General features: G+C 35.6%; 3 protein-coding genes across 6 annotated transcripts; 2 read left to right on the top strand and 1 right to left on the bottom strand.

The window, feature by feature from the left end:
• Window positions 1–318: 318 nt before the first annotated feature.
• On the top strand, window positions 319–5,567 carry LOC110653551 (WAT1-related protein At1g09380). 2 transcript variants are annotated; one of them, XM_058146903.1, is made up of 8 exons: window positions 321–668; window positions 2,123–2,185; window positions 2,307–2,423; window positions 2,529–2,778; window positions 2,853–3,011; window positions 3,111–3,262; window positions 3,350–3,462; window positions 5,409–5,567. In XM_058146903.1, the coding sequence occupies exons 1-8, from the start codon at window positions 487–489 to the stop codon at window positions 5,411–5,413; spliced, it is 1,041 nt and encodes a 346-aa protein (XP_058002886.1). In that variant the 5' UTR covers window positions 321–486; the 3' UTR covers window positions 5,414–5,567. The 2 variants fall into 2 exon arrangements, with proteins under 2 accessions (XP_021664942.2, XP_058002886.1); XM_021809250.2 differs by lacking the exon at window positions 5,409–5,567 and having other exon boundaries at window positions 319–668; window positions 3,350–3,770.
• Window positions 5,423–7,935, top strand: LOC110643913 (ADP-ribosylation factor). Of its 2 annotated transcripts, XM_058146905.1 has the most exons (6): window positions 5,423–5,570; window positions 5,702–5,772; window positions 6,962–7,081; window positions 7,280–7,398; window positions 7,530–7,611; window positions 7,700–7,935. In XM_058146905.1, the coding sequence occupies exons 1-6, from the start codon at window positions 5,423–5,425 to the stop codon at window positions 7,703–7,705; spliced, it is 546 nt and encodes a 181-aa protein (XP_058002888.1). In that variant the 3' UTR covers window positions 7,706–7,935. The 2 variants fall into 2 exon arrangements, with proteins under 2 accessions (XP_058002888.1, XP_058002887.1); XM_058146904.1 differs by lacking the exon at window positions 7,700–7,935 and having other exon boundaries at window positions 7,530–7,638.
• A 1,535-nt stretch (window positions 7,936–9,470) lies between these two features.
• On the bottom strand, window positions 9,471–11,550 carry LOC110644596 (galactinol synthase 2). 2 transcript variants are annotated; one of them, XR_009148818.1, is made up of 6 exons: window positions 11,049–11,550; window positions 10,639–10,959; window positions 10,407–10,541; window positions 10,022–10,307; window positions 9,720–9,851; window positions 9,471–9,620 (listed from the first exon to the last, which is right to left on the bottom strand). XR_009148818.1 is itself a non-coding variant. In XM_021797459.2 (4 exons), exons 1-4 carry the CDS (start codon window positions 11,373–11,375, stop codon window positions 10,086–10,088), a joined length of 1,005 nt encoding a protein of 334 aa, XP_021653151.2. In that variant the 5' UTR covers window positions 11,376–11,550; the 3' UTR covers window positions 9,891–10,085. The 2 variants fall into 2 exon arrangements, 1 of the variants encoding a protein (XP_021653151.2); XM_021797459.2 differs by lacking the exons at window positions 9,471–9,620; window positions 9,720–9,851 and having other exon boundaries at window positions 9,891–10,307.
• Window positions 11,551–12,517: the final 967 nt, after the last annotated feature.

Raw genomic sequence — 12,517 nt, 5'->3', positions numbered from 1 at the left:
AACTACTTTTTGGCAATTGCATTTTTTTTAATTTTTTATTTACCAACAATTATTTATTTTTATTTTTATTTACTAAAAGCTAATTATACTAATAACTAGTTTTCTCTATTATCCACGCCAGCTAAAACACTAACTTTGTAAATACTTTTCAATTGCCTCCTTTTGAAAAAAGCCCGAGACAAAGCTCAAAGTAGCTTTGTGTACATATACTGCGAAAATGGCAACCATTGGTCCATGCAAAAGCACAAGCGTTTACAATAAATCTTGAACGTTTTCTCTCTTTTTAATGCACAGATTTTCCTTCCCTCACTTTCTGTTATTTTTTTTTTAAAAAAAAAGGAAAAAAAAAAAACTCTCTTGCTCTCCTTCTATATCTATGTGCTCTCCATTTCCTGATTTCTCTTAAGTTATCATTATTTCTCCCTTTCTCTGCTACTCACTAGCATAGTCCTTTTCTTTGAGAAAGCTTAGATCGAGCGAGATATAATGGATGTGATGGGTGATCTTTTGCCATTCTTGGCCATGGTTCTTGTGCAGTTTGGGTTCGCAGGCATGAATATCACGTCAAAGCTTGCAATGGACTCTGGCATGAGCCCACTCATTCTTGTCTCTTACCGGCAAATCTTTGCCACCATTGCGATGGTCCCCTTTGCTTATTTCTTTGAGTGGTAAGTCTTGGAAACTATATACATCTCGAAAGAAACAGGTAGCTAAATCATGAGTTCTTGAAATCTCAATTTAAAGAGCACTTGTTTTGTTTGTTCTGATATAATGGCTTTGCATGTACCATATTTAGTATGCATGGTTGATGCCCAGTAGTGCATGCCCTCTCTCTCGCCTTTGTAATTAAAAATTCAAGAATATATGTTAGAATTTTCTTTTTGTTCCCTTTCTGATCTGAGTTTTCTTTAAAACAGTTGTGATTGTATGTTCGTTCGTTTAACAGTACCCAAGAAAACAAATGCACAAACTTACTTCCAAACAAAATGGCGATTACTTTTTCCCCCCTTGTCTTCTTCCTTTACGTAAGAGCAATAAAAATGATAAAAAAGAAAAATGTCTACTTTTATTTTGTCCCTTTTTCTTTCCAAAAGTTAATTTGTTGTTTTACGCATAGAAAAAAAAATTGTAGGTATTAATTAATATCCGTCCCAGTACTTTTTGAATTCTCAGAATTCTCTAGTCTCAACATAAAAATAAAAATTTATATATTTGAATAGATAATCTCCCTATATATTTTATATTTTAAATTTGTAATAAATTAAATTAAAAAAAGTACTTTTGTAATTATTTAAAGCATATTTAACATTAATTACTATTAAAATTATTATTAAAAAATATTTTTAATATATTAAAAATATTAAAAATTAATTAAAGAATAAAATAATAAATATAGTAAAATAATTTTTCATATTATTTTTTTCAACAATATTAAAATGATGCACCAAAACTCAATGCCAAATGGATCTTAAAATTTCCCTCTACTGACATGATATTTTCTATTAAAGATTTTTTATTGAGAAATTATTTAAAAATCCGTGGTGTATAATAAATTTATTATAAAAATTTAATAAATAATTAAAATTAAATTATTATACATATAATGAATAAACTTAATATCATTATTTATAAAAATACTTAATTAATTATATTAATATTAAAAAAATGTATAATTAAATTTAATTGATTTTAATTATAAAAATATTAAAATAATTAAACTTTCTTAAAAAATTAATTTTTCCATAATATTTAAAATAATAATTTAAAAAACATTGTTTTTTTAAACCTCAATATCAAACGATGGCTTGTACATTGTGTGCTAGATTCACTTAAAAGATTCATGCTTCGAAATTGGTATTTACACATATAGTACACAAATTAGCCATGCATGGCTGCCGGTTGTCCACTCATTTCTGCACTAAATTAATGCATGTGGCACGCTACCTGCTGTTGTCTTTATTACCTATGTGCTTAAAAAGGGGCCCATGCTAGGCCTGGGGCTCCCTACCTCAGCTGGTCAAGAACGTTTTTTCATGGATTATCGCATTTATTCTTTTGTTTTTTATCCCCTGAATTTTATTGAAAAAGCTTCTCAAGAATTTCTGCTCTTGCTTTGGTGCAGGAAAACAAGACCCAAGATTACCAGGACTCTGCTGTTGCAGATTTTCTTGTGTTCCCTTACTGGGTAACCAATTCTACTCTTTATTTTACCTTCTCTGCTTGAATATTAAGGCCTGGAAATGAAATTAATTAATTTAGTGTATTATGACTGTTTAAATCAAAACTAATATATGTCAAATATGCAGGGTGACTGGAAACCAGGTTTTTTATTTTGTTGGGCTAGAAAATTCAACCCCGACGATTGGATGTGCACTGACTAATATTCTTCCTGCTGTCACTTTTGTTCTTGCAGTCGTTCTCGGGTAGTGAATTTGATTCATTTTTCTGTTTCCTCTGCTATCCGTTGGTTATTTATATTATCCTTATCTGTTGGCTATCTGTTGATTCTTAATTGTAATGTTTTTCAGACAAGAATCAGTTGGAATCAAGAAGATATCAGGGCAAGCTAAGCTGTTAGGGACAATAATATGTGTTGGAGGTGCCATGTTGTTGTCGTTTTACCATGGAGCGATCATCAGTATAGTCGAATCCAGCATTCACTGGAAATATGCGGATGAAATGGGAAGCAGCAATTCTGCTTCAAAATCAAACTTCATTTTAGGCCCTCTGTTTATAATGGCAAGTGCTGTTTGTTGGGCAATCTGGTTTACAGTCCAGGTAATTAATTAGAAAGCTTTAGTTTAGTCTCTAAAAATTCTTGGCAACTTCTATATTTGTTGTATAATTTGCAGGTGAAGGTAAGCGACAAGTTTCCAGCTCCATACACCAGCACGTTGTTGATGTGCTTCATGGGTAGCGTTGAGTGCGTGGTCATTGGCCTTGGTGTTAATCACAAATTATCCCAATGGTCATTGCACTCTCCAGACAGGCTTGTTGCTGCTCTTTATGCAGTATGCTTCAGTTTCACAGACCAAATTCCATACCTTGTTGATCTGCAAGTTCTTGAAAGATTTTTATTTGATAACATATGAATCATAATGTTATTCCAGGGAATTGTCTGTTCTGCTCTAGCATTTTCCCTCACTACATGGAGTATCCAAAAGAAAGGAGCACTCTACGTCTCAGTCTTCAGCCCCCTGTTGCTGGTTATAGTCGCTGTTCTGAGTTGGGCCCTGCTGCGTGAGAAATTATACGTTGGAACGTATGCATATAATGTGTCTAGCATTAGTTTTAGCTTTACATATCAGCAATTTCCCTTTGGATTCTAAAATTTATGTGCTTGATTCAGTGCTGTAGGATCTGCCATGATTGTTGCTGGCCTTTATGCTGTTCTGTGGGGGAAAGACAAGGAGATGAAATTGAAGGCTTTTGAAGAGATAGAAGCACGGAAGGAAGAGAAAGGTGATCTTGAATTTCAGCTGCCCTCAAATTCCAATGGCAGTATTGCTCCTGCTGCAAACTAAGTGAGAGAAACATTGAACCAAAGCAAAGTTCTCTGTTTCAGCAATTCATCTACCAAGAAACATAAATTTCACCCAAAATCCACACAGCTCTTGCTTTGAGGTGTATGTGGGTGATTTTCTTTGCCCCATTTTAAGAGTAATATTATCTTAGGCTATTAGCTTAACCAAGAACTTGATTAATTATCATCTTAAGGATCATTGCTTTGTTTAATATAAGCACATGTGCTAGTGCTGCATTTTGTTAAATGATATTTGGAATCTATGCCCACAACTTGCTTAAACAAAAATCTCATCTCTATGCACAAAGAAATGCAAAGACAGAGCCAGTGACAAGCTGGCTAGGCCAACATATTCTTCCATAACCACTTCTGATTAATATGCTATTCTCCATCACAGATTCCCCAGGAAATTGCCACCAACCCACATTAAAATACCAATGAACATAATGTCCAATTGAACATAGAGCTTTCACAGATTGCATATGTAAAATGAATAACAAATTAAAGATTAAGATAATTTTTATGTCAGATATTGTTGGTGCTCTCAGTGCACTTGAAAATAAATATTCTTTACACTTTTATTCATGTGAAGCTCTCCATAAATCATGAAAAAATGAATTATATATTTATGTTAGTGAAGATGTATTGTGCTGGCCACTAGGTGTTTTGCATAATTTCTATCTATTAGATTTGTATATGTTATCATTTATAAATATTTATCATATATTATACATGTGATACTTTAATAAATTTATAGATGTTCTAAGAAAATATATTTTATTTTTATATATGTAATTTCTTTTAAAATTAAATTACATGTATTAAATTATTATATATATATATATTTGAAACTAAATTATTAAAATTTTCCCTTAATTTTTATATTTTTTCCTAAAATATAGTGGATAGAAATAAGGCAAGGTTCAAGGTGTGATGATTCCACTTGAATGGCCCAAAATTTCTCGTACTTAGTACATACCCTATTACTGAAAGCCCTGCCGCACCAAATAAGCACTCACTAACCCTAACGATTAATGAGTAGCCATTTATCAAAGATTTGAAAATCGTTAAAACACTAACGTTGTAGAAATGGCCGTTTTCTCAAACTGATTTATATATGGACGACATGGGCCTTCCTTTCATTTAACGTCCGCCTTCTTCTTCCTTTCCTCTTCTGATCCTGCTTCTGAGCTGTTCTAGGTTTCTGTAAGTTAGATGTCTCTCTCCCTCTCTGCGCATCCATGGCGTTATTTCCCTTTGCATGTCTTATCTGGATTTGGTTGTGGTTGTTGTTGTAGATCCAGATTTAGATCTGCATCTGTTTACTTATTGTTTTATTACGAGGCATCTGTTTGGTTCATTTCAATTTCAAAGTTTCAGCTCTTGATTTACATCGATTTCTTCTTTGTTTTCATAGATCTGATGCATCTAGGAACTGGTTGCTTTTGTCTGTGCTTTTTGTTTATTTGATTGTGTGTTGTCTTGGTTTAGAAGGGGAATACGCATATGCTAAATTAGGGTATTGTTGATTGTTGATAAAATATAATGAGAGTGAAAATGAGAATGAAATGGCAGGTTGCTCTTATCTTGTAAGGTAGAGTAAACAAATTTGTAAGCATCCCTAGCCCTCATCTTGTTTATATATATATATATATATATATATATATATATATATATATATATATATATATATATATATATATATTGGAAGTGTGCATGTTTTTCGCTCGTCATATTATCAGACTTATGTGTTTTGCATTTTGACGGTAATGTGTGCATGACAAAAGATTTTGAGCGATTATGATTTCTTATGTTAATTTATATTCTTTGTTTGGGTTGATTTGGTCCTTTTTGACACTTATGATTTGGTATTTTTTGAATTCAGCCTAGATAAGAAAGATGGGGCTTTCATTCACCAAGCTTTTCAGTCGGCTCTTTGCTAAGAAAGAGATGCGAATTCTTATGGTGGGTCTTGATGCTGCGGGTAAGACCACCATTTTGTACAAGCTCAAGCTGGGAGAGATTGTCACAACCATTCCTACAATTGGTATGCTTTGTGTCTAACTTGTTGACAACTGTTTAGCCGCTAGGATGCTCTGCCATTTTACAGTTGTATGTAAATGGATTTATTGCAATTTTGTTGTTTTGGTTGGGTGAGTATTTTTCATTTTCATGCAGGATTTAATGTGGAGACTGTGGAATATAAGAACATCAGTTTCACTGTCTGGGATGTCGGTGGTCAGGACAAGGTATGTTATATTATTGTGTATAGCTGCGAGAGCTTTGAATATATGATCACAATTAGGAAACGTGTTATTAAGAATTTCCTTTTGTCAGTGACCTTAACATTGCATAATTATTGACTATACCTGGTGCAATAGGCTTTTATAATGTATTTACTTGACTATTACAACCTTTATGCTCTCAGCTGTGCTTATGGACGGTCTTGTGCTGATCAGATATCTTCCATCAGCACATAACAAAATCATAAGCTACATCTGTTGCCACACGATGTTTTCAGTTTTCCTTTTTCTACTTGAGAGAAAGCTTTATTTTGTGTGGCAGAAATTTTATGTATTGTGAACACATACACATGCATCTTCTCTAATTGCACTTGTTGGTAATATACGTGCTTATGGACAGTCTTGTGCTGATTATTACTATTTTTTATCAGCACACAACAAAGACATAAGCTAAATATACTTTTGCTATCTTTTCTTTCAAGTTTTTCCTTGACTGAATGAGGAAAGGCTATCCATGCCGTGGCAGACAATTCATTGTCTTTCTAATTTTTGCACGATTGCGAATGGTTGGTTATGCACGTGTTTATGGGTGTGTTTTTTTTTTTTTTTTTTGGTGGTTAGCACACAACTCAAAGGACAAAACTAAGCAATATGGACTTTAGTAATGTCTTTAGGCTATCCATGCTGTGGTAGACAATTCATTGTCTGCAATTGCATGTGGTTTCTGTTTGAGATGTACATGCTTATGGGCTTCTAGTTGGCTCATTTCATACCCTATTAGCAATGCCAATGTGACTTACTGACTTGCTCATGTGTGCCATCCATGTCCTTAAGTGCTTAAAGAAGTCTGCCCATGGGTTCATGCAATATATCAGATGTGAACAGTTCTGTAATGTGCTTTTATGTTTTCTTTTTAAATGTGTGTGTGTGTGTGTGTGTGTGTGTGTGTGTGTGTGTGTGTGTGTGTGTGCGTGTGTGTGCGTGCACGCGTGCTGTAGATTGTGTGATGCTTAAGAAATATTGTGAATATAGACAATCTAGCGCGTAATACTGGTATTACTAAGAAATTCCTTAGTTATACCATGTTGGTTGTAATTTGTTCAAATGAGAATGTTAGGGGTTTGCAGTTGTTTTATTGATGCGTATGACTTGTTGAAATCCCTGTTAATGGACAGTCTTTTTCTCATATGAACAGATTCGACCTTTATGGAGACATTACTTCCAAAACACTCAAGGGCTGATATTTGTTGTTGATAGCAATGACCGTGACCGTGTAGTTGAGGCTCGGGATGAACTGCATAGGATGTTGAATGAGGTTTGTAGAACACACACACACACACACACACTCACAAACACATTGAATTTGATGGAAATGGTTCTGTTAAATATCTGCATGAAGTATTTTCCCATAGGCAAATACTAATTTTTAGAAGCAAATTATCAGTGGGTTTGTTTGTGCTTAAATATGTTTTTTTAACTGGGGACATTTATTAATATTCTATTTTATGCATAGGATGAATTGAGGGATGCTGTGTTGCTTGTATTTGCAAACAAGCAAGATCTTCCAAATGCTATGAATGCTGCTGAGATTACTGATAAGCTCGGCCTTCACTCTCTTCGTCAACGCCATTGGTATTTTAACTAACAAGTTTCCCTTTTTAATCTTTTGTTTAACAGTTGCAAACTTGGACCAATCTCTATGGATGGGAATTGGATGGGAAAGCCAACTTTCATTGATGATATTTTTGTTTCTTTTCTTGCAGGTACATCCAGAGCACATGTGCCACTTCAGGTGAAGGGCTTTATGAAGGACTGGACTGGCTCTCGAACAATATTGCTAACAAGGTAGGGCCTTAGTCGCAAGTATGTTGGAATGTGATTCCTGATATTAACATGTCTTGCTTGAAATAATGTTGTTTTCTGATGACTGCAGGCTTAGGGGATGGATAAGTTTCCTGCCGATTCTCGGGCTGCTCCCTGCTTCAAAATTGGTTATTTGGGTTTCTCTGGATTTCTTATCCTGTAATTGTTTAGAGAATGTCTTAGATATTGTTTACTGTAATAGAAATGGTAAATGGTTCCTGTAGATTTTGAATAATTCATGATTCACAGTTCGTATGTGTTGCCATGATATGCCTCTGATGAAAAGGGCGGTTATGTTTCTTCAAATGACTGGTCAATCGTTGATGGCAATTTTTGTTGTTAGTGCATATAATTCAAAATTGTGAGGGGGCATCGTGGTCACTGACTCGACTTAAATTTGTGTAAAAGGTTGAAGATCAACAACCAAAAAATAAACAAAAATGAAGGTCAGACTTAATTAGGCTAAGCAATTGAATCTGATTCTTAATTAATGGTGGGTTTAGAATATCCATGGGCGCATGGGCCGGATCACTTTCGAATTGTTGGGCGTAGTGTTTAAGCGATTGGGCTAGGATGGGGCTTGTCAATATCTCTATTTGTATTCAGCATTCGAGTTGCAAACTTAAACCAACCTACCTCTATAAATGGGTGTAAAGATGTTTATGAAGAGGAAAAGAGTGCATTCATTGCATATGTCATTGGGATGCTGAAATTTGATCGAATCCCATCAAGTAACAAGATACTGTCCTGTGAATAGAGTTATAGCAATGAGATTCCTCAATTGCTTATTCCTTTCAATTAAAAAGTGAAATAGGTTCACAGTGAATGGCTTAAAAGGAAAAACCACTTCTGCAGGTGGGTATTGCTTGTGGTGAGCAATCGTTTTCTTGTTATTTCTTCCAGCAAAGTTCATAGAAGCATCAAGGTCTATTGATGGAGATCTATAGGAATAGGCTGTGAGAACCCTCATTTGCCTATTTTTATTAGCCAGAGGATTTGCAGGCCTCGTGCTCTAGGCGTCATCCTTTTATATGGATCCATTATTTCATAATCTTTAAGTGACCTCAGGGCATCTTCGAAAACCCCCACTAGTACCTGGTAAGTGTTTTCGCAAGCCCGAAGTGCATTCTTCAATGCCTCAATGCTTGTGTTCTGAAGGAGTTGCAAAACACATGCATGGGTATTGTTAGCTTTTCTTGTAGCTTGGTCTATTGTTATCTGGGTCAGATCAACACAGTTTGTTGATTGGGGGTCTTAAGGGTTCTCATTGAGAGTATGGTTACAATTACAAAAGCCATATTCTTCCATTTGGCCACGGACTTTATAGATCAATTCTTGGGTTTCTTTGTCAACAATATTGGGGTTGATCAAGACGAAGATTACCAGCAGAGGAACAGAAACAGAATAACACCAATGACCAAATCCCATTTTTCTTTTCAAAATCAAGAACACGAGCAGAGGGGGATTGGTTGGGTAAATAGAAAACAGAAGGCACAGTCTCAGTTACTATAGAGAGAGCCATACTCAAAGCAATAGATGGAGTCGTGATAAAAGCAAGTCAAAATTCACGATATTCACTCATGGGTATTTCTTAATTTGCCTTAAATTATACTGTAAATAACATTCTGTTTACTATATTACTACATAGTAGCTGCTTACTATCTGAGTTGGGAGTTGTAATTTCATGGGGTATTCTCTTTCGCACATTAATTTGAACAAAAACAGGCAAAAATTTGAATAGGAGAGATTAGTATCTCCAAGATTGGGAATATTTTTTTCTTATTTTGAACAGATTTTTTTTATTTGATTAAATTATATGTAATCGAAGTAAGCTATTGAACTTGTCCAAGAATTCAAATTTAATTTGTTATAGGTATTGAAAAAATTATATTTTATACAATGAAAATAGAAGGAAAAAGGAACCTGCTGTTGCCTTTGAGAAGAAAACAACGCTGCATATGGGAGATCTTTAACCAAACTCGCAAGAGGTTCTGCGAAGGATGGAGTCTTTAAGATTGTGTAGTTAAATAAAGATTGAAGTAATTAAACTTGGAGATAGTAGATAGATAAAAGGAGGAGGCCAACATTACCCTATGATCAGAGATATCTGGAAGTGTGATTAATTTGATTTGCCATTATCTTTGACCTTCCCAGACCACAGACCATTAAAGGTGGGATGGTTAATGCCTTACAGAAGATTGTTTGTGAGCTTTGATTGATCTCTGGTAGGAAACAATCATAGAAGAGAAAATTGGAGAGAATTATAGTAAAAACACTTTAATAATGTTGCAAAATAATTAAGAAAACCAACAACATCAAAAGGTCCTCACAGGAGAGAAAATCACCCCAATTCTAATACATGGGGGACTCGTAAAAATAAAAATATTCTCACCTAATAATAAATAAAGCGTTTCTTTTCAATATACAAATTGTCTCTACTACCAATAGCCTTAGGCCTAGGCAGCAGATGGGGCGTTAATGTAGTGAGCAACACCAGCCTCCGACAGCGCAGCCAAGAATGGTTGCAGACCACCTTCAGTTCCACCAGCAGCAGCCACAGTGCTCTTGTAGTCCAAAGACTCGTCATCGTAAATATCCCACCATTTATTGACCAGCATCTTGATGTCTTCCCTGTCCATGTTCTCTTCTTTCCCAGTGTACCTCCATGGCTTGGAGCCCTAAAGAAGATTTGAAAAAACACCATTTCCATTAGAATAGTGGACTATTACATAGATAGATAGGCAATACGTAGAGTTAAAGCACAATTTGATACTTACAGCAGCACAGTAGTGAGCAACCTTGACTTTGTCAAGTTCAATGTTCTCAGGATGGCGCCAGAGCAAAGCCAATAGAAGGTTGTAAATTGGAGGAATTGGCCTGTAAACGTCCTTGAAGAACATGTTCAAGAAATCCTGCCAAAATTCAAGGTAAGAAACATTTTAGCGGAAAATGGGCTTAAAAAATATGAAAAAAAACAAAACATACATACAAGTAAAACTTGACATTTACCTGCTCAGCAAAGAGGGTAGGAGGGGTAAGTCTGACGGTCCTCAAGAGGTCATCATATGTGGACAAATTGGGCTCAAAAACAAACATGCCAGCATTGAAGTAAAGGGAAGGTTTAGGGCCCATCTTAGCAGGCCACTGAACCCTATCCGGGCACTGCTGGCAGTAGCCGATCTTGTGCTGTGGTGAGTGGCTCCATGTCTGCTCACAAAAACAGTCCATCACACCATAAAAGTACCCATCTTGCAAGTCGAAGAGGTGGTCTATATTATCAAATACTTGGATGTCACCATCCAAATAAATCATCTTGCTATACTCCACGAACTGCAAGCAAAAGACGACCCAGATAAATAACTTGAAAATAATTGAATTGAATTTAATCGAACTTCAAAAGAATTTTAAGAAACGCATACCTCCCATATACGGAGCTTGGAGTAGTTAATGACATAATAAGCCATGGCAAATTGGGTCTGGTTCTCAGGCGGGTGCAAAGGTTCAATTTCCCTGACTATGCACCCCTGGGAGACCAGAATCTTTCGGTGCTCCTCTGGGACATCGGGCAAGATAGCTACCACTAGTGGGTATTTGCTATTAACCTTCCTCAAGCCCTTGGCTAAGCCGACAACACCTTTTACATAATCTCCATTACCAGCCAAGAACGTCACATAAGCACAGCTAGATATACTAGCTTGCTTAACGAGAGAGGTAGTCTTGGTGGCGGTGGTGAGATCAGGAGCCATGATGAGTGAGTTTATCTTGAAAAGAAATTAGAAGACTGTTGACAAATGTAGAAAATGAAGTGCTTTGTTTACAGAAGAGAAGGGAAGAGAAGTGCTTGGAAATTGGAAAGACTGAAAAATTTAGAAGAATTGCTCTGTTGGTTGAGTTTGTCGATGGATTGGGGGGGCAGCGCCCGGTTGGGGTGGTATTTATAGTATTTGAGGAATCGGAATATACCACAGGATCCTTTTGGTCACACCTAAATACCCTTTAGATTTCAGTTATCTACGGTTAGGTTTGATGGTTCGCTAATTATTATCTATACTCTCTTGATGGAGGGTAACTTTGACAAATTCGAAGATAATTTTAAAGTTAAAGTAAAAGTAAAAGTTTCCATAAAAAAAAAAAAATTCATATTCTGGCGAACCGCCACCGCCTAAGGACCGTAACTGGGCCAGGAGCCATAGTGTCATAACACAGTATCATCTAACAACAATATAAGAAAGTCATACCTGTCAATGCCACGCAGGCATCCGTAACCATATGGCATTCACCTAGGCGCCTGTCATATTTTAATAATAAGAATACATGTACGAGAATAAAATAAATCACGTAATGTCACGTACGCCAAAGTTCGACAGGTAGCTACGCATCGGTTAATTGTTCCGAATTTAAGGAGCTGAAAGGTAGGGTCCACAAATATCTAAAGCGTGTTGCATGAGTGCATGGGATCCTGGACGTAGCAAGTGTCACTGTCTGATTTAGGGGACGATCATGTGCCACGTGGTGAGAAAAGTAGGTGGGAGGAAGCAACGGTCCAATGCTCTTTTATTCTACTTGTACAGTTTTGTTAGTTGGTCTAAAATGGGACCCAATTGTTATTTATGTTAAAAAGGGTAGAATTTAAGTTTTAAAAATAGTAGCTTTAGACCGACAATTAGTTTGGATAATGTTTTGGACTTTATTGTAAAATTGATGAGATAAAATTGAACTTGGCTTCCAATATCTTCTATTACACGCAGCAAATCCTTACATTGTTTTGTTTGTGAAACCATTTATTTTAAAAACTTAAGCTTATATTTAAAAATTTTAAAAATAATTTTATATTTTTATATTACATGCGCTAAAGCTTACTAAGCTAATTAGGGTGGCTAGATCTGAA

This window comes from Hevea brasiliensis, chromosome 5 (genome assembly GCF_030052815.1).
Source record: "Hevea brasiliensis isolate MT/VB/25A 57/8 chromosome 5, ASM3005281v1, whole genome shotgun sequence".
NCBI classification, from domain to species: domain Eukaryota; kingdom Viridiplantae; phylum Streptophyta; class Magnoliopsida; order Malpighiales; family Euphorbiaceae; genus Hevea; species Hevea brasiliensis.
This window is presented reverse-complemented; position numbering and strand designations above follow the sequence as displayed.

Excerpts from the sequence above, each read along its gene's own strand:
- LOC110644596 (XM_021797459.2), bottom strand. The coding sequence starts at position 11,375 with ATGGCTCCTGATCTCACCACCGCCACCAAGACTACCTCTCTCGTTAAG. Across the intron at positions 10,542-10,638 it reads CTACCCTCTTTGCTGAGCAG|GATTTCTTGAACATGTTCTT; the intron begins GTAAATGTCAAG and ends GAATTTTGGCAG. Across the intron at positions 10,308-10,406 it reads TTGCTCACTACTGTGCTGCT|GGCTCCAAGCCATGGAGGTA; the intron begins GTAAGTATCAAA and ends AATCTTCTTTAG.
- LOC110653551 (XM_021809250.2), top strand. The coding sequence starts at position 487 with ATGGATGTGATGGGTGATCTTTTGCCATTCTTGGCCATGGTTCTTGTG. Across the intron at positions 669-2,122 it reads TTTGCTTATTTCTTTGAGTG|GAAAACAAGACCCAAGATTA; the intron begins GTAAGTCTTGGA and ends GCTTTGGTGCAG. Across the intron at positions 2,424-2,528 it reads GTTCTTGCAGTCGTTCTCGG|ACAAGAATCAGTTGGAATCA; the intron begins GTAGTGAATTTG and ends AATGTTTTTCAG.
- LOC110643913 (XM_058146904.1), top strand. The coding sequence starts at position 5,423 with ATGGGGCTTTCATTCACCAAGCTTTTCAGTCGGCTCTTTGCTAAGAAA. Across the intron at positions 7,082-7,279 it reads TGCATAGGATGTTGAATGAG|GATGAATTGAGGGATGCTGT; the intron begins GTTTGTAGAACA and ends TTTTATGCATAG. Across the intron at positions 7,399-7,529 it reads TCTCTTCGTCAACGCCATTG|GTACATCCAGAGCACATGTG; the intron begins GTATTTTAACTA and ends CTTTTCTTGCAG.